Source organism: Elephantulus edwardii, unplaced genomic scaffold, assembly GCF_000299155.1.
Source record: "Elephantulus edwardii isolate Elephantulus edwardi_28Jun2011 unplaced genomic scaffold, EleEdw1.0 scaffold00026, whole genome shotgun sequence".
Lineage (NCBI taxonomy): Eukaryota > Metazoa > Chordata > Mammalia > Macroscelidea > Macroscelididae > Elephantulus > Elephantulus edwardii.
Window position 1 is genome coordinate 3,389,360 of NW_006399776.1, and position 21,058 is coordinate 3,410,417.

General features: G+C 40.2%; 1 protein-coding gene across 1 annotated transcript in view; it reads left to right on the forward strand.

Annotated features, from left to right (window-relative positions):
• TGM5 (transglutaminase 5) overlaps positions 1-21,058 on the forward strand; it is a 37,976-nt gene that overhangs the window by 4,517 nt on the left and 12,401 nt on the right. The window contains exons 4-9 of the mRNA XM_006883212.1: positions 2,840-2,958; positions 5,723-5,851; positions 6,350-6,527; positions 18,830-18,968; positions 19,901-20,004; positions 20,108-20,347. Of these exons, the coding sequence (XP_006883274.1) occupies positions 2,840-2,958; positions 5,723-5,851; positions 6,350-6,527; positions 18,830-18,968; positions 19,901-20,004; positions 20,108-20,347 (909 nt within the window). The remainder of the gene's footprint in view (positions 1-2,839; positions 2,959-5,722; positions 5,852-6,349; positions 6,528-18,829; positions 18,969-19,900; positions 20,005-20,107; positions 20,348-21,058) is intronic.

The window sequence follows — 21,058 nt, forward strand, 5'->3', positions numbered from 1 at the left end:
GTTTTTTTCCATTGTGAAAATGATACATACACAATATGTCACATTGAATATTTATTGAATGACTTAAGTGAATAAAAGGCAAAATTGAAGACTGTTGTTATGTGCTCTCAAGCTGGAACCAACTCATCACTAACCCTCCACTGGGTTTTCAGAGGCTATAAATCATACAGTAGGAGATTGTCTATTTCTTCCTCAGAGCAATAAATGGATTAAAATGGCATGTCTTTGAGTTGGCAGCACAACTCCTTACCATTAAGCCACCAGAGCTCCTAAAATGGAAAAGTTAAAGGTAAAATATAAAACCTTCTGCCTATCAGGCCTAGAGGAAATCCTAGTAACATTTTCTGAAGTAAACTTAACAAAGTTTTTCCATACCTAATCAAATGCCTCATATGAGATTCTAAACACAGTCAACCATCTGCATCTACAAGTTCTACATCCTTGGGATTCAACTGCCTTGGATCAAAACTATTGGGGGAAAAAAACCATCAGAAATTTCCCAAAACCAAAGCTAGTTTGGCAGTGCCAAGTCCTGGGACGACTGCATGTGAGATGAGGTGATATGTAGGCTTATCCTCTATAACCTCCACCATTTCCAGATCCTCAATCTCTCTCCAGCATTCACTGTTTGAGCATTGCTCTCATAGCTTCTCATTCGTTACTTGTGTTGTGTGTACCTTTTATTCCTGAAAAAATGGCTCCAAAAGAGCAATTAAGTGGTCAAAGCTATCCTCTGAAGTTAAGAAGGAGCATAAAGTGCTATATGTGTGTGTGTATCTATCTATCTATCATCCATCTATCTATCTATCTATCTATCTATCTATCTATCTAAATTATATATATATATATATATATATATAATTTTTATTCTATTAGTTATTTTAAGTAATTTAAAGATTAGGGAGCTCTGGAGGCCTAGTGGTAAAGACTTGCACTTCCAGCCCACAGGCAGGCTATTTAAATCCACCAGCTGTTCCCTGGGAGAAAGATGGACAATCTCCTCCTGGGCTGAAGCTAGAGTTCATTGCAACTCAATGGCACATAACAACAACAATAGGATAATTTAAAGCATATGAGTAGGTTATATGCAAGTACTATACAATTTTACGTAAGATACTTATGCATATGTAGATTTTTGTGTCTGAGGTATGTGGGAACAGTGGAGAGATGGGAGTAGCACTGTGTGTGGGTGTTCTGAACCAGTCCCCCATGTGTGCTGAGGAATGACTTCCTTTTTCCCATTTAACAATTCTATTTGGGGCAAATTCTCTTTTAAGAATTCTTTTAAATAAGTTACAATTATTCCATCAGATGGCCACACCAATGTATTGAACTAGTTCTCTACTTATGGGCATGTCTGTGGGAGAAATATGGGAAATATCTCCATGCAATTTACTGCTTCTGAAAACCTGCTGGAGGGTCAGCTATGGGTCTGTTCCTACTCGATGGCACACACCAATAACAACTATGACAGGCTGTGTCTAGTTTGTCTTTATTTCTTTGCTTTTAAAAATATTTTAATTTCTCTGCTTTTTAAAAATAAAGTTGCAGTGAATATCACAGAATTTGTCTTTTGACAATTCTGAGAATATAATTATGGGGTATATTTTTAAAAGTAAAATTGCAAGTTCAAATATAAATTTTTATAGATATCACCACAAGTTTTTTTAAAAAATCCGATTTGTATCACTTCTTACAGAAAATGAGAACGTCTGCAACATATATTTTGATATTCTTAGGTGCTATCAGATCAAGTGATGTGTATGGTGACTCCATTTGGAGAGAAGGACGGTCCCCTAGGTTTATTTCTTGGATATAACCTTCACGGGAGCCAGACACCAGGCTTCCTTCCGTGGAGTCACAGGGTGGGACTGAACCAGAAGTCTTCTGGTTGGCTGCCAAGTGCTTAGCTGTCTGTGCTTTAATCAGTGTATTATAAATTATTTGTGGACTCTAGTTTACGTGGCAGGTAAGAAAGGAGAGCAAGATTAAAAACAATAGTTATTGATTATCTACTCTGAATCAGATGATATACTAATCATGTGCACATATGGGAACTCATTTAATTGTTCCAAATAACTACAGTAGTAGAAATATCCCATTTTACAGATGAGGTAAATAAGGCTTTGAAGAGATGTGCGATAACAAGGCTTAAAGGTCCATTTCTCTCCTTTCCCTAAATTGTCTATTGTAGGGTATCAGGAGTAGATCCTCAGCTTTATCCATTTAGTTTATCTGTTTTTATAATCCTAGGTACCCCCAGGTTTGTCCTCTAAATCGTGTGTGTATGTGTGTGTGTGTGTATACACAGTCAGACATAAGAACATAAAGACATTGATGAAGCACAAACCAGGAAGGGAAGGTGAAAAGAAAAGTCGGAGAAGGGGGTGGGGATGAGAGTGGAAAGAATTTCAGAGTCATTAAAAGTCTCTGACCTGACTAAGAATTCTCCCCTTCCCATCCATTTTGACTCTACCTTTTCCTCCAATTTTATCCTAAGGCAGCCTGTTAAAAACCTGGCTGACACTCTCAGCACCAATGGCTCAGAATTCTCACTCACCATCTAGGTGAAAGCAAATCAACTGTTCTCTTTCTGTCTGTATGTCTGACTCTCTCTCTCTCTCTCTCTCTCTCTCTCTCTCTCTCGTGGACTCCAAGCGAGGAGAATCTACACTTATGTTAGGGATTGGTGAGAGTCATAATCCACACCTGCCTCATCACTATGTTCCCCTTGTTATCTAGCGCTCTCTCCAGAACTCAGTGTCTGTTTTTAGTGGTACCTTCTGAGAATGGCAATGGTGCAGGAAGGACAAGATACCTTTCCTCCCTTGTTTCCTAGGAGATGCAGTCTATTTGGACAGTGAGCCTCAGAGGCAGGAGTATGTCATGAATGATTATGGATTCATCTACCAAGGGAACAAGAACTGGATCCGCCCTTGTCCCTGGAACTACGGACAGGTGACTCACAGTACCATTAATGATCTATGCATGTCCTGGGCTCAGAGGCATGAGAAAGTGGGAGCAGGGTGGTAGAAATGTGCCCCTTACTTGAGGTTCACCAAGAACTGCTGAAGAGTGGTTACTAAATTGAACCAGAAAGATATGATGATATGCAACCACATGAGCTAAGAAGCATCCATAGGAAGTTCTTTGTGAACCATGTCTGAGTCAGACAACACGCTCTATGGGGGAAGGATGGCAAAATACCCCACCACAAACCTACTGAGTATTCAGGTAAAGAAGAAAGAGATATTGATGACAACGACAGTGAGGGTATCGGATATTTTTACTTGTTTACTGCATTTCCAGGGGCATCCTATTTTCTAGTCTCTCCTCACACTCACAATCCTAGGGAACAGCACCTCATATTCATCTTGTCACTTGACCTCTGAGCATCTCAGAAAAACTGAGCTGATGAGTAGTAGCATTGTGTTTCCCTCCCAATTACTGTTGTCTTTTTATCTGTTTGTTTTGATTTATGCCCTTTTCATTATAAAGGCAATATGTGGCTGTTTAAAACACTCTTGGAAGAAATGTGACAAAAATGGAACCTAGAACAGGAAATTGCCTTAAGCACTGTCACTGACTTAGTGTGTGTTTTGCTATATTGTATTTTCTAATATATTTTAAAACATACCACCTCGTTTGTAAAAATAACACATTTAATACTTTATAATTTCAGACTTTGTAAATCTCTGTCTTTCATTTAAAGCTTGGTCCATAGCAGATGATCTGGAAGTCCTGTGCCCAAGCAGGGGAAGCATGCTCTGGACTAGGCCCTGGCACCAGATTATGAGGGAAAAGACCAACTGAGATGTCCCAGGGGTCTTTGTAGAACCTTTTATCAGCTTGTTATGGATTCCCCTCCTGGACTTAATCTGACAGAACTTTGATATATGTGATCTTTAGGCTCAGCTAAGATAAGACATGGCAGCTTCTACTGTCCTCAGCTGACATCCTAACTATTCATTCATCATAGACAGATTGGAGGTTAAAGAGAAGCCAGGACAGGAATTTGCTGTCATCTGTGAGATACAAAAGTGAGCAGCTGCTGCTTTCTGAGCATAGGTCGCTCATTTTTTCTCTTTCTCTTTCTCCTTCTCCCTCTCCCTCTCTCCCTCTCTCTCCGTCTCTCTCTCTCTCTCTCACACACACACACACACACACACACACACACGCGCACACGCACACACACACACACACACACCCAGTAAATGCATACATGAATGCTCGCTCAGTGCCTGCAGGGTACTGCATACTAGAGATACAAAAATTACTAAAACACACTGTCTCTGATTCCACAGTATAAGGGGGACTCAGACACAAAGAGGTTACTTATCAAACAATTGCATATATAAAGATTCAAAGAAGGATATAAGAAGTTTGGGGAGCCTAGGAAAAGGACACTTAGCTCGGCATAGAGGCATCAGAGGACACTTCTGGGAGAGGAGATAATTTACTGAGTTAGCCAAATAAAGAGAGGAAGGAAGAGTATTCAAGACTGAAAGAAAGTTTGAGTAAAGACACAAAGGTGAGCAATTATATGACCTGTCACTGGTACAAGGACTCTGGTATTGCTGAAGGCCGGGGCTACTGAGACATGAGGCTAGAGAGGTACGTGGTGGTTAGATCAGGGAGGGTCTGTTGTGCTTTGTAAGGAAGTTGGAGTTTTGGCTTTGTAGAACATATGGAACCTTTGTACATTTTAATGTAGAGAGTAAATTGGTCAGGCTGGCCCTTGGGGAAGATGCATTAGAGGAGTCTCCAAACTCTTTTTACTGTCCAGAGACATGAGAATAAGTTAATTCATTCATACTCATTCAACAAAGATTGAGTTTCTGCTATGTGTTGGGCACTGTACTAGGCCTGGGATCTAGGACTATCAAAAGACCTGGAAAGCAGCACAGTATCCACTAAGGCAGAAAAGACAGACTTCAACTACATCACTAACTGAATCTGATGAGTGGAGGGAACAGACAGACACTGTATCACTGAACAAGGCTAGAGATACAAAAATTACTACAACACTGTCACTGACTCCACAGTATAAGGAGGACTCAGGCATAAATAGGTTGCTTATCAAACAATGCATATATAATGATTAAAAAAAATGCTCAGGCAAGGCCTCAGTGGAAGTGGCACTCATGCCAAGCCTGGAAGACAAGGAGGAGACAGCCTCCTCTGGGTGGGAAGCTTCCATAACTCATGAACAATTAGTCAGTCCAGAGTCCCACTGAATCATGGGTGCTTTGGCAAGCAGTGCCATCAGTTCAGCAGTAGTTGCCAATCACGAGCTGGGTCAGCAGGTGGAGGTGGAAGGTGAGGCAATGTGGTTTTACCAAGAATACTCCAGGGGCTTTAGAAGTGTGGAAATTGAGTAGAGGTGATTGAGAAATAAACTTTCCCGCTTTGAAACTTTTCAAGAAACAAAATTGTTGGCAAAACAAAACAAACAAGCACATAAGCAAAACCAACAGACGTAGAAGCTTGAAACAAAAAGATCACAAACCAATTAAGTCATGGCCCCAGAGTTTTCAAGTCCTGTATGTGCCTGAGGTGCAGTCAATGACTGTTTGTCTGGCACATTTATCTTTCAAATGGATCAAAATTCTATAAATCTACTTCATTATTGGGCAAGGTAGCCGAGGTGGCTCACGTATTTCCTTAGAGACATTAATGTGCCAGGCATGAATGCCTCACCTCTCTGCATCTCCCTTTGAAGTTTGAAGAGAATATCATAGACATCTGCCTGAAGCTTCTAGACAAGAGCTTGAACTTCCAGGTTGACTCAGCCATAGACTGTGCCCTGCGAGGAAGCCCCGTCTACATCAGCAGAGTGGTGAGCGCCATGGTAAGGTCCCAGCGTGTCCAGGGAGGGAGGAAGCTGCCCAGGCAGACCTGCCCACACACAATTACCCCCTGAAATTTGGGAGTTTAAAGAGTCAGGACACAGGAGATCCTCTAGCAAAGCCATTTGTCATGAGATGATGAACACAGAATGTGTATATAACAATATTTCTCAACAGAACTCTGAACTACCTGGACCTTTATGAATTACAAATTACATAAGGCTGAGTTTAGCTCCAATTAGGGAAATGGTTTGGTTGCTTCTAGATTTCCTTTGTTTTGAAATATTTTTAAAACCTCTTAGAGACAAGCTCCAGCTTGAGGGTAGGAAGTGTTGGTAGTGGATGGAAAACAAATCATAAGGTAATAGTGGAACACTTGTCTGAACAGTCAGCCCCTTGGTCAAAAGTCTCCTGTTTATCTTGGGCCCATGGGACCTTCCAAATAATCCTCTGCAAGAAAAGGGATGCTTCTAATGCAGCTACATGTGATTTTTCTTCAGATTAACAGCAACGATGACAATGGCGTGCTCAATGGAAATTGGAGTGAGAATTACTCAGATGGCATGAACCCTGCAGAGTGGACTGGCAGCGTGGCCATTCTGAAACAGTGGCACGCCTCAGGTTGCCAGCCAGTGCGCTATGGACAGTGCTGGGTCTTTGCTGCTGTCATGTGCACAGGTAAGAAGTCCTGACCAGGAGTGGAAAGGGTTTCAAAGAAAGGTAAAAAAAAAAAAAATTGAATTAACCATTCTCAGCTTTTCCTATACCAGCTCTATAGAATTCTCACTAGAATTTGGAAGAAAATTCTTTTCAGCTAAATGTCCCATCACTGATCTTAGGTTTTACACACTTGGGTCTATTTCAGAGATGAACCATCTTGGACCTGATTCCTTTTTTCCGGAGCTTGGTCAACCCAATAGAATATTCCCAAGGGGCTGACTGGGTATTATCCAGGTCCAAGATAGGAATGAGGGGAGAGGCCAAGTTATTAGAAACCTAAACACTGATTGGTACCTCTAGGGCACAGATAATGGGCATGTGAGAGGGTAGTGTGAGTCTGAGTTATGGTACGTACGTACAGGCCAGGGGCCAGAACAAGACAACATGCTACTACAGTGATCTTTAATGTGGAGTTGTCACCAGTTTAGGGAATTTTGAGGCTTGATTCTGACCAAGCTGTTAGGGATTATAGGAAGGTAGGAAAGGAGTAGAAGAAAACCTGTAGGGGGGAAAAAAGAATATGGGCAGAATAAGGCATGCGGATATTGGGTTGTGTACAGCAAGAGGAGTAAGCCAAAGGAGGGGCTGACAGAGGTGATAGAAGATCTTGAGGGAACTGACACTCTTGGCATGAGTCACGTATTGGAGGGAAGAAAAGGAGTACGATTCTCACTTCCCGTCCACCTCTCACCCAAGCTACCACACCCCCGCCAACTCTCAGGCTTTTGGCACAAACATCTGTGTACCTGACTTGCATCACAATCTGAATGTTATTACTCTTGTTATCTGTATATATTATTATTGTTGTTATCTATGGAAAAGAGGCCAGTAAGGCTTTTGCTAATGGTATTCTCTTAGTCCATTTTAGGGAGATCTGATCTACCCATAACTCAATGTTTATTGAGGTTTCAGGCCGGTGTGGGACAATGCTTGATACAATCTGTGTGCATGTTTACAATGTGTGTGGTGAACATGTCTCTGGGTTCTCAGAGTTCAGTCCTGAAGGAAACCCAGGATGCCAAACTGCAAAGATGACATTACACCCCAGGTCTTTCATAAGGGCATGAGGGGGTTTCTGCCAATCCCAACAGGGAGTGATTTTAATAGATTAATGATGAAGAAGTCTTGAGTTCACACCTCCTCTGAAACTTCAGAATCTTATCTTGATTATCCAGTTCAACAGATATGCTACTCAAAGCCACGGATTACACAGGTGAACTGAGAGATCTGGAGAAACACACAAGATTTACAGGCAAAGAATAGATTTTGTGCAAGGTAGAGAGGGAAAGGCCTGGAGTTCAATGGGCCAAGTATATGGAGCTGTGAGGTTAGGGGAGAGGGCTATGGTGTTGGGTATGATCATCTAGAACTGGATGATGAGAGGTAGATAGAGTCAGTGAATGAAGATTATGCAACAGGAGTAGGTAAATGAAAATGTTTATGGCCCTTTCTTTAGTGATCTAGGAGACAAAAGATTAGGTAAAGTAGGTCAATATGGTCTTCTTCCATTGTAGCTCAATCAGCATCAGACTTCCCTAATAGGGGCCACCACATTTTTCAAAATGTATCAATTTGAAGAAATTTCTTAATTCATCCAACAGTACTTACTGAGTTTCTACTCTAGCAGTTACTGTACCCCAGGTACCCTTGGATACAAAGATGGATAATATCCAGCATTTACACTCCACCAAAGTAAAAGTTAAGCCTTTAGTCCAATCCCTTAACCCAATATTGCTGTTGAAACATATATGTTATTAGTATTTCACAGTTAAATTAGTTGCTATTTATTGAGGACTTATTTTGTGTCAGACACTGTGCTGAAAGAAAAAAAAAACCTTGTCAGTTTAAAGAGTGTACAATGTGAGTACTAGATAGAGACAGAATACTTGGGTTCAAATTCATTGACAAGGGTGACCTTGGGCAAGTCACATAATTTGTGCCTCAATTCATGGTGTAGTCTGTAGCGAGTTGTGCTGCTAATTCAAAGGCTGCATGCATGTCTCTAGAGGTTCAAACCCACCAATAGCTTCACAGGAAAAAGATGGATAGTCTCCTGTTGTGATTTACAACCTTGGAAACCCAATGGAAGTACATTATGAATTGGAATTGAGTTTGAGTTTCTCCTCAGATATACATTAGGGAAATAATGGCACCTACTTTGTATGTTTATGAAAGGATTAAATGTGTTCATGTTGTTGTTAGGCGCTGTCAAGGAGAGCATAACTCATATCAACCCTATGAACAACAGAACGACCTATTTTGTGTCAAACACATCATCTCTGACACACTTGAGCCCATTGCTGCAGTCACTGTGCCAGTCCATTGTATTGAGGGTTTTCTTCTCTTTCATTGCCTCCCAACTTTCTAAGTATGATATCCCTCTCCAAGGAATATCCCTAGCAACATTCCCAAAGTATGTGAGACAAAGCTTTTGCTATCCTTGCCTCCAAGGAGCATTGTGGCTGCACTTTATCCAAGACATATATGTTTGTTCCTTTAGCAGGGCATGGGATATTTAGCATCTTCTCCAACACTACAGTTCAAAAGCATCAATTCTTCTTTTGCTATCCTTATTCATTAGTCAGCTTTCAGATGTATAGGAAGTGATTGAAAAGACCATGGCCTCAATCAGATGCACCTTGGTCTCTGGACTGTCTGATCATTGCTCTTTAGTACTCTGGAGAGGTCCCTGACAGCAGACTTTCCTAATGCAACTCATCTTTTGATTTCCTGACTGCTGGTGCCAAGAATGTTGATTGTAGATCCGAGCAAGAAGATAGTGTTAACAATCTCAGTCTCTTCTCCATCTATCATGATGCTGCCAATTGATCTGATGGTGAGAATCTTCGTTTTCTTGATGCTAAGCTGCAATCATATTGAAGACTACAGACCTTGATCTTCTGCAGCAAACACTTCAGATCCTTCTCAGTTTTGGAAAGCAAAGTTGTGTCATATACATAACACACGTTGTAGCAGGACTTACACTAGAACCTGGTTATAGTGATTGTTTGGTAGTAAGTATTGATCTTCTGAATGCCTTATAAAATGGGTTCTCTTTCCATGATATTGAGGGATATTGAGTTGAATCACCATCTCCCATTCAGATCTGCTGTTTCTGAAGGCCACTTTCTTCCCACCAAGCTATACTGTTTGACAAACAGAGATAGCAATTTAACCAAAATTCATTGCATTTCAGGTCCACATGGGCACTTTCATTATCTCTAAGCCTCACAAATACCTGCAAAATCAATACCATTACTATCATTTTACAGATAAGAAAACTGAGGCTTAAAGTCAAGTAACTATTATCTAACAAGTTCATTTTCCCCTTTATAAGTCTAATTCCCAATGTTATCTAACGGCAGCGTGTTGACTGACTTAGGGAAATTTAGAATTCTTTAGTTATAATTTTAACTGTAAACCTTGACATCTATTTAGGGGGCAGTCCCAAAGGCTCATTGTTCAAATCCACCAGCTGCTCTGTGAGAGAAGGATGGGAAATCTCTTCTTCCCTTGCAATTTACTGCCTCTGAGAAGCCACCAGAAATTTAGCTATGGGTTAGTTCTGACTCTATAGCACACAACACTTCTGGTGCTCAGTGCCAGCAACCTATAGCTTCGGACCACTGGGGTCTCCCTGTCCTGACTAGCCACTCATGACAGGCTTAAGATCCTCAATTCTTAGCTGGGGTCTTTAAGGCAGACTGGATGTCTTGCACTATGGAGCGGACAGTGATATTCTCTGGCCTGAAAATTATCATAAAATATAAGTAAGTATCAAAGCACCATATATTGTATGAATCCTTATATAGGAACTGTCAATAGACAAAGCCATAGAGATATAAGGTGGATTAGTGGTTGCCAATGGTTGGAATAAGGGGGAAATGAAGCTAATGAGTCCAAGTTTCTTTTTTTTTTTTTTTTATTTTGCGTGCGTGTACCGTCAAATCAGATCTGACTGGTACAGGAGGATATTGCGCCTCCTTCTCCGGCAGAGCATCTGGTGGATTCGAACCGTGTTTCTCTGGGATTGCAGTGCAGCTTCTTGCCACTAGGCCACCAGAGCTCCCCTTCCAAGTTTCTTTTTATTGTGGAATTTAGATTGTGGTGATGGTTTCACAACCTGTGAATGTACTAACACTGAATTGGGTGAATTTTGTGGTGTGTAAATTACATATCAATAAAACCAAACCATGACCACTACTATCAAGTACATTCCAACTCACAGCATGCACCTAGGACAAAGTGGACAGGGGCCACACTTATGATTTGGCTTGCATAAAAGGTCCTTCCCTTAAATTTTTTTGAAAACCACTAGAGTAGATATTATCTAAGGTTTCTTCTAATTCAAGCATGTAGTGGCTTCTAGAAAATACTAATTACTTATACTTAAATAAAATAACCTGAGCAATGGTGGCCTAGTGGCAAGAAGCTGCACTGCAATCCCAGAGGTACGCAGTTTGAATCCACCAGATGTTCTGCTGGAAAAGGAGGGTCAATCTCTTCCTGTACCAGTCAGATCTGATTTGACAGCACACACACACACACACACACAAAATAACAAAATTATTTAAAAAATACAATAAACTTTGTTCTCATTGTCCCCACCCCCATTCCCACTGCTGGAAACTCTCAAAGAAAGTTCTGAGAGCAGCATTACTTAGCTTCTTTGCTAATCTTTCTCTAGATCTCACTCCAAACTCTCCTTGGTTCGATGTCCTTGCTTACATAGAATTCTACCATTATTTTCCATTAATTCATGGGATATTAGAGGTTTGTTTTGAATTTTTCCTCAGAGAGATGTTTGTTAGTGAGTAACTACCACTTAGATTAAGTATCTGACATATAACTAGTTTTACATAATTGTTAGCTGTTGTTAGTTAGATATATTTTAATTTCTGCTTCTTGGGGATCAGAAGTTTTGTTCCAATTCACTCTATTTTCTTTGTTTCTTTCCCTCTTCACTAGGATTATTTAGGTTTTTATTAATTATATTCCTCTTCTTGTGGCCTTTAGTAGAATAGATCTATCTGTTCCAAGTTCCTCTTTTAAAAAAAAGTAACTACATTTTCCCATTCGTCTCCATAACTCATACACATTTACTACACCCACCATAGACCGATATTTGGATGTGTTTAATAGGCAATGTGTTTGAATGTGTTCTCATAAATGCACATAATGATATCATTTTGTAGTATTTGTCCAGTGCATTTAAAAATTTAACATATTGGATTTTTCTATTTCTCTTCTCATTTTGTTTGTAGATTTTTCTAACTTCTCTTGAGCCTAAACATACTACTTAAAGGAGTTTTTGAGACCCTTGCCTGTTAAATTCCATTATCTCTGCCCTTTCTGGATCTGAGTCTGCTGATTGCTTTTCTTTTAGGAATGAGCCATACTTTATTGTTTCTTTGTATGTGTTTTTGTTGTTGTTGATGATTGCCTTCGAGTTGAGCATGACTCATAGCAACCCTATGAACAAAAAGCCTGAAGTCTTTCTACAACTATCAACATTTATCAAAGTTCATAGAAGTTTCAGGAGCCATGCTGTTTAAAAAGTGGATGCCATGTAGTAATTTTTTATTAGACGCTGGTCACTATGAATTTTATGTTGTGTGCTGGATTCTGTTTAATTTATTTGAAGGACTTTGTTTTAATGCATCAGTAAGTCCCTTGAAAAATCACAGTAACTCACTTTTAAGTTTTGTTATAGAATCTCATGAACATTTAATAACTAATTTGTGTAATATACTGCAATTCTTCTGAGGACTCTACTAAATTCCCTGTATATGATGAAGTCTTTCCATTCAATTGTTTTGTGGGTTTTGTGTGGTTTTTTTTTTGGCAGATCTTTATCTGGCATTCTGGAATTTTATTCCCAAGCATGCACATACTGTTGTTGTTGTTGTTGTTGTTGTTATATGTTGTTGAGTCACCTGTGACTCATCGTAACTTTATACAACAGCTCTGAAGTGTGCCCTATCCTCAGGTAGTTTCACTGACTCTGACATACCTACCCCATTACCAAGTTAATTTATCTCATCCGGGGTCTTCCTCTCCTGCCCTGTCCTTCTATCTTTCTGAGCATGATGTCTTTCTCCAAGGACCGGTCCCTCCTGGCCATGTGCCCAAAATACGTGAGACAGAGTTTCAAAATCCTAGCTTCCAAGGAGAAACTTGGTTTCACCCTCTCCAAAGCAGACTTTTGTTTTCTTGGTAGTCCATATTCATCCAAAGACTTAAGAAGATATCTCTGCAGATAACTTATTTCTAGTACTGCTCTATGCTGAAAAGTCTAACTATGTTGGCTTCAATCTTCTTTCTAGTACTGCTCTATCCTGAAAAGTCTAACTATGTTGGCTTCTCAAATATTTGTTTGTTCTTTTGGTAGTCTATGAGATAAATATTTAGTACCACCACTCAAAGGCATTGATTCTTCCTCTGTCATCTTTATTCATTGTCCAACTTTCAGGTTGATTGTACTGTTTAAGTTTGGAAGTATAGTAGCAATGCTGATGAAATGCATTTTGATAAATTTAGCTCTAACTTTGCACTGATTTTTCTTTACATTTGGAACTGCATTTCTACATGGAGGAAAAGAACCACTTGGCAGGTTTCATGGTAAATCTTGAAGCACATTTTAGTTCACTATCAGGACAGTGCCACCACAAATAAAGTTGTAATCTTTTAATATGGGAATATCTTTCATTTTTGTATCACATACATGTAACTTACTTAAGAGCTGAAGTTAAAAAAATAAACAACTGAAATTAGAAAACCAAAAGAAAGAGCATGCTTGCATTTCCTAAGCTGGAAGAAAAATACAGTCTTTCAGTTAGCACACCAAAGGATTCTACAGCTAAAATTTTTAATAATCCAGGAAGCATCAAAAGAAGACTCAGAGTCACTGTACCGAAGAGAACTGGTTGACACTGAACTATATCAGGAAGTAGTATATTATCAAGAATAAATGGTACTGAAAGAAGAAGTTCAAGCTCCACTGAAGGCATTGGCAAAAAAAAAGACCACAGAAATTGACGGAATATCAATTGAGGCGTTTCAAATCGGTTTGGCCCTGGACATGCTCACTAGCTTTTGCCAAGAAATTTGGAGGACAGCTACCTGGCTAACTAACTGATCCAGCATTTCTGTTTTTTAATAAAAGATGACCCAAGGATGTGGAAATGATTGGAAAATATCACATGCAAATGATTCAAACTGTACATCAACAGAAGACTTCCTGAAATGCAAGCTTGATTTAGAAGAGATCATGGAACAAGGGATAGCACTGCTGATGTTATATGGATCTTGTCTGAAAGTAGAGAATACCAGAAAGATGTTTACTTGTGTTTTACTAACTATGCAATGGCATTTGACTGTGGAAATCATAACAAAATATGGATAACATTGAGAAAAATGAAAATTCCAAAACACTGAAATATACTCATGTGAAGTCTATACAGATCAAGAAGCAGGTGTCCAAACAGATGAAGGGAATATTGCATGGTTTAAAATCAGGGAAAGTGTCCTTTAGAGTTGTATCTTTTCTCTGTACTTATCCAATCTGTGTGTTGAGCAAATCATTCAAGAATCTGGACTATATGAAGAAGAATGTGTGGGAGAATTGGAGAAAGACTCATCAATAATATTTGTTATGTAGGTGATACAACTTTACTTGTAGAAAGTGAAGAAAACTAGAAGTCCTTAAAGAAGAAGATCAAAGAGTACAATCCTCAATATAGATTACATCTTAACATCAGAAAACAAAACAAAAAAAATCCTCATTACTGGACCAATAAGCAACAACAAGAGAGGGAGAAAATATTGAAGTTGTTAATAACTTCCTTTCACTTGAATCCACAGTGAACACCCACTGTATCAGTAGTCAAGAGATTTTATTGGAAAAATATGGTGTCAAGGGCCTCTTCAGAGTGCTAAAAACTAAGAATGTCAGTTTAAAGCATAAGGTGCAACTGATACAAACCATAATATTTTCAATTGTTTCCTATGCATCTGAAGGTTTGATAATGAATAAGGATGACTGAAGAAAATCTGATGCCTTTGAACTGTGGTGTTGAGAAGAGTACTGAATATCATATAAACTGCCAAAAGAGCAAACATGTCTGTCTTGGAAGTATTGCAAGCAGACTATACCTTAGAGGCAAGAATGATGAAACTTCATCTCACATTCTTCGGTGATATTGTCATGAGAGGCCAGTCCTTGGAGAAAGACAGCATGCTGGAAAGGTGAAGAGTTAGAGGAAAAAAAGGAACAAACTAGATCAACACAGTGACTGTAATTATGGGCTAGAGCATATCAGAGAATGTGAAGACGGCGTAGCATAGGGTAGGGTTGAGATCTGTTTCATAGGATCATCGTGAGTTGTAGTCAGTTCAATGGCACGTAACACAGCAACAGCAACATCCATTTAAGCCGCTGGTTGATCTATAGCAGGATTCCCTGGGTGGCACACACAGTTAAAGCACTTGACTACTAATTGGAAGATTGGCAGTTCAAATCCCTTTAGAGACTCCTCAAAAGAAAAGCCTGGGGAACTGCTGGCAAAGGGTCAGTCCTACTCTTTATGCACAGGTCTGCCATAAACAAAGAGCATCTTGCTGGTTTCCGTTTGGTGGGCTTTTTGTTATTGTTATTGTTTTGTTCCTGTTTTTTTTCTCTTTTTTTAAATTAAATTTTATTAGTTTTAATGAACATTGTCAGAGATTTTGGGTTTGCATTCATTCATTGTTGCACTGTTTTGTTCCTGTTTCATAGCATGGTCTCAACATGTGGTAGAATGAATGTTGAATGGCTGAGTAAATAGCCATAGTGACTAATACTGGGAGCTTGTGGTAACAGATCTTGATAACACTCCAGTCTTTTCCTAATTCTGAGCTATTGTCTACCTTTGTCCCAGTGTCCCTGCATACTAATGTATACATGTATGTGTGTGTGGATCCATCATATGGATTTTTATTTTATTACAGAATTGGCTCTCATAAATTTATCAATGAAAGAGTCACCCAAGTCCTATGTCAAATTGTGAGTCACCAAGATTGATAGTCTGTAAAAACTTTATTCACAAAGGGGAACTCACTTCAATAAGAATTTAATGCATATCTAATCTATGCTTAGCACCGTGCTTGATTGAAGAAATATAAGAAAAGTATCTGGTATGAGACCTTCTCTAAGGAACTTAGGGCCTCTCTAAACAACTATGCCAAATACATGAAATCAGACAGAACTCAATCCCTTAAAGAAATGTGTGCCATAGGTAGCTGGTGTTATGAAAACACACAAGAAAGAAGTATGACTTCAAGAAGTTGATGAGACTATCACAAAGGAAGGTTCACGGAGATTGCTGGAGGTCCAGTGAAGTTAGAATGGCATTGCCTGGTAGTTAAAAACTTGGAGATCAGAGAAACATGGGCTTATGTCTTGCCCAGGCTTCCCACTCTCTGCCATGTGACCTCAATCTCTCTAAGTGCCAGGTTTCTTATCTTTAAAGTCAGGGTAATCAAAGGGTTGTGGAGAGGTTTAAGGGCAATAATGCACGTGTATGTGGTGCTTGGCATGATACCTAGCACTTGCGATGGTGATGTTGACTGAATGGAAGGTTGGAAAGAGGTGCTGGCCTAGACTGAAAGACAAGTTCATTTGCAGATGTTCTGAATGATAAAGAAGTCTCCATATAGCCTCAAGAGTCAAATGTGGGAGTTTGGGGCCCAAAAGTAAGAGCTGAACTCTCAAGGCAGTATGAACTCTTTATGGGAAAACAGAACAAGGGCAGAAAGAGTAAAGTCTCTGTACATATGCATGTGCAGGATTTGGGCTGCAGAGATCTGATGACTTTTATTTCCCTTAGTTGACACTGAAGCTAATCTTGGCTTCACTCTTTACATAAGAAACCATCCTTGCACCTCTGTAGTTTCCCTACGCCACTAAGACAAATTGTATTCATCATCACTTAGCTTCTACTGACAGTCAAATTTGGAACCAAAAGTGTAGCATTCAATCACTAGTACAGTGCCATGCTGAAGTAAGAAATCACCAGAATTGGCAAAAGACTCATAAGAAATTATTCATTCATAGCTATCAGCAAAAAATGCACTGAGTATCTGTAACAGGTCTGGCTCATATAGTTAATAACTGTATAACAGTAAAGATTAATAATTCACCATCCCTCCCTTCAGGAAGACAGGTTCATAAACAAACAATTACAAGCCCCAGAGTCTGGTCTACTAGAGAACGTTGAAGTGCAAGGAGACCAGTTTCCTGTGCCGGGGTGGAAAAGTGCCTACTGAGTTATGTTAGCTCATGCTGACACTACCACTGACACTTCAAGTGTCCATTCAGGAAGTTCTAAGGCTGAAGGAAGATTGGGAGGAGGCTTGTTCTCAGCTCTCCCTGATAGTGCTCTTAGCATAAATGTGCCATGCAATCCTCCTGAATCACTCTCCTGTCTCATCTTCCTGCAGTGGCTGCTTTTCAAACCTTCACCCTCACCTCTATTTTGTCCTGTGTCACCTCCACCTACAATCCACTTAGCTCTGCCCACTCCTTGCCCTAGTTTTGTGGCCCTGTCCAGACCTGTCACTAGAGACTTCCAGATACCACTATTGTTTGTGCTTCTCTCCTCCCCATCCCAGGCCGCGTCTAGGGGTGTGTCTCCACCTGGAGAGGCTTTGTGCCGGAGTATAGTATTCAATGATAATGAGAACAATGATAACGAACATGTGATGAATACAATTGGTGTCACTGAATTGTACACATAAAAATGCCAAATGGCAAATATTCTGTTACATATATATTACTCCAATGAAAAGAAGTAACCTCCAGGAAGTACTAAGCAATTAAATGTTTACTGTGAGTAAATCTGTCTTGGGGAAAGTGCAATCAGGGTGCTCCTTACAGGCAAGGATGATGTAGTTTTGCCTCACATACTTTGGGCATGTTGTTAGGAGTGGCTAGTCCTTGGAAAAATATGTCATGCTTAGAAAGGTAGAGGGTCCACAAAAGAGAGGAAGATCCTCAACAAGGTATATAGACACAGCAACTGTAGCAAGGTACTCAAATTTATCAGAGATGATGAATATGGCACAGGGTTCAGATCCATTGTTCACAGGGTCACTCTGAGTCATAGTCGACTCAACAGCATCTAAAAACAAAACATAAATAAATATATTGTCTTTGTAGTTATGTGCTATCGAACTGTCTGCAACACATAGTGACCCTGTGAACAACAGCTCTGAACCTGCCCTATCCTGAGCTAATCTCATTAATTCCGACACACCTACCCCTGTTGCCTCAGTTACTGTATCAATTCATCTCATCCAGGGTTTAAATAAAAAGTATAAATATTTTTTTAAAGTATAAATATTTAAAACCAAACCAAAAGACAGTAGTGTATGCAAAAACTCTTGAAAACGTCCATACTTTTTAACTTAGTCATTTTACCTCTTGGAATATGTCCTAAGGAAACAAATAATTACCTGCTAAAATATTCATCACAGGATTCTTTCTAATGGAGATACATGGAAAACAATGAAAAATAACTGCCAGTAGAAACTTTGTTTTGTGAAAGTTATGTAACAATAAGAAAAATCTTGGATATACAGTAAAGTGAAAACGCTGACATGCTGGCCTGTGTTCACAGTACTCAAGTAGACTCAGTTTAAGAGCCCAGGCTTAGTAATGAGACTACAATCTGAGTGCCAGCCTATGTGGTCACATACTACTCTAATTCTTCACCTTTAAAAGGAGGATAATGACAACATACTTTGGGCATATTGCCAGGAGGGGCCAGGGGCCAGTATTTGGAAAAAGACACCATGCTGAGAAAGAGTGACACGATGGATTGACACAGTGACTGGAACAATGGGCTCGCACATATCAGAGGTCGTAAGGATGGCGCAGGATAGGGCAAGATCTCTTCATAAGACTACTATGAGTTGTAATTGATATGGTGGGAGAACTGACTTTCTACCCTCTCTATTGGTTCTGGGAGTGCTTGTTGAACAACAAGCATTCTAACCTTTGCACTGAATGTCTCCAACAGGCTTCAAGGAAAGGAACATAGGAAGATAGGGAAAGAGCTTGGAAATGTCACCAGCCCAGTGCCCCAGGGAGCTCCTGACTCGTCCTGCAGATGCCAATGACATCCCTAGGGAATGATGTCTCTTTGTCTAGAGCTCAAGCCCAGGAAGCCACAGAGCTCTGGAGAGCACAGCCCACAGCATGTTTTTCTGCCTTTCTGCAGTGATGAGGTGCCTGGGGATCCCCACCCGTGTGATCACCAACTTTGACTCTGGCCACGACACAGATGGGAACCTGATCATAGACGAGTATTACGATAGCACAGGCAGGATTCTGGAGAATAAGAAGAAGGACTCTGTCTGGTGAGAGACACCCTCCCAACTTGCTTTCTAGGGTCTCAAGTTAGAGCCAAATCCCATTATGTGGGCCAACCCAACGGCAAGCTGTTCAAATTTGCTCTGCAGGGAAAAGATTGGCAATCTTTCCTTGTGCTATTTACAACCTTTGAAAACTCCCTAGAGGGTCAGCCATGAGTCAACTCTGACTCAAGGGCATATAACAACAACAACAACAACTGTGTGTATGAGCCTGCTGCTCCCTCATCTCCTACGTCCTCAATGCATCCTGCAGCCCTTGTGCTTGGTGTCCCCAGTGTTAAGGCCAAGGGGTCTGAACAAAGAAACCATGGTTGTGGTTTAGCACCCTTCTGCCCTAAGTGCGCTCCACCCAGGGTTGAGACTTTCCTCTTTGTTACTTTTTTCACCTAATTCTCAGTCTGTGGCTCTGAACATGGAAACTTGAAGTCTCGATTAGGGACACAAAAATCATAAATCCTGACAGACATCAATATACACAAGAAAAGAGCCACAGGAACTTGTTAGTGAGAAAGTGAAGTATTTTTCATTTCAGTTGACTCTGAAGTTAATTTTCTATTCACATTCAGATTGGGCAGAGGAAATCTCTTCTGAACAGCAAGTTGTGGCTCTCAGAAAAAAAGTTCAATCATGATTTGAACCACCAGGATTTTGAGGCCCTATGGGAGCCTATAGACACAGTGACTATCACAGTAGGCTTGAGCATACCAAAGGTTGTGAGGACAGGACAAGGTTCAGATCTGCTGTTGATAAAGTTCCCATGAGACATGGTCCACCTGACACCACCTAACAACAGCATTGTGCTCTATGTCTGTCTTTCTTGCTAATGGGTGGTCTATTAACCTCTCTGCTTTGCTGTAGAAAGAACGAAAGCAGAAAAGTCTTCTCTTTAGTTCACTGACTGCTTTGATTTCTCACAGGAATTTCCATGTCTGGAATGAGTGCTGGATGGCCCGAAAGGACCTTCCCCCTGGCTATGGAGGCTGGCAGGTGCTGGATGCCACACCTCAAGAGACAAGTAATGGTGAGACTCTAGAAGGAAGGCAGAACCCACCCACACAGGCACTGCCTCTGTCCCTGCCTCTTCTGGTTCTGCAGTCTCACTGAAGCTCTTCTGTTCTCCCCAGGTCTCTATTGCTGCGGTCCTGCCTCTGTCAGAGCCATCAAGGAGGGGGAGATAGATCTGAACTATGATACGCCCTTTGCCTTCTCCATGGTGAATGCGGACTGCATGTCCTGGCTTGTCCAAGCAGGGAAGGAGCAGAAACTCCACCAGGACACGAAGTCTATTGGCAATTTTATCAGCACAAAGAGCATCCAGAGTGATGAGCGGGATGATGTCACAGAGAATTACAAGTATGGAGAAGGTATGATCAAGCCAGACTCACTCAGAGGTCATATCCTGTGGGCACAGCCAGCTTGGGCAGGCCTTTGTGGAATCAGAGGCTTTCTGTGGGACAGGAAGGTAGGTTTTTTTTTTTTTTTTAAGGTAAAATCATTAAACAAGTAGTTTTGAATGATAGAATGTAAAATATTGGGGCAGGGGAAGCTGACATTTGGCTCAATATATGCCCCTAACAATGCTGCAGGGCCAAGGTAAGAGCAGATACAAGGTTTTCAGTTGATAGGTTTTAAACATCATACCTTATCAAACTGTAAAATTTTACATTATATGAGAAACCTTACCAATAAACATAACAGAGTTTCCAGGAAATTGAATTATTTTAGAATAATACACCATTATTTTTAAAATTCAAAATACTAAGAAAGGTATTTTAGCTTACAGATTCATACAACTAACTCTTATTTTTAAAAATTGGTAAATGGCTTGCTATGACAACATAAATCAGTTTCCAAGAGTGGAAAAGACTACTATCTCACAACTTTCTTGACTTCAATGTATACATAAGAAGTATAATATTATCCTAGAACCATAAAATTAACATATTCTACATATTTGATATCTGAGCATCCTGAGATCCATTTTTAGAAATTTATTTTGCAAGCCCACTGGACCAATCGGTAGCATCAGGATGGATGGTGAAGAGATTGAGATTGTTCACAGCTTCAGTTTGCTC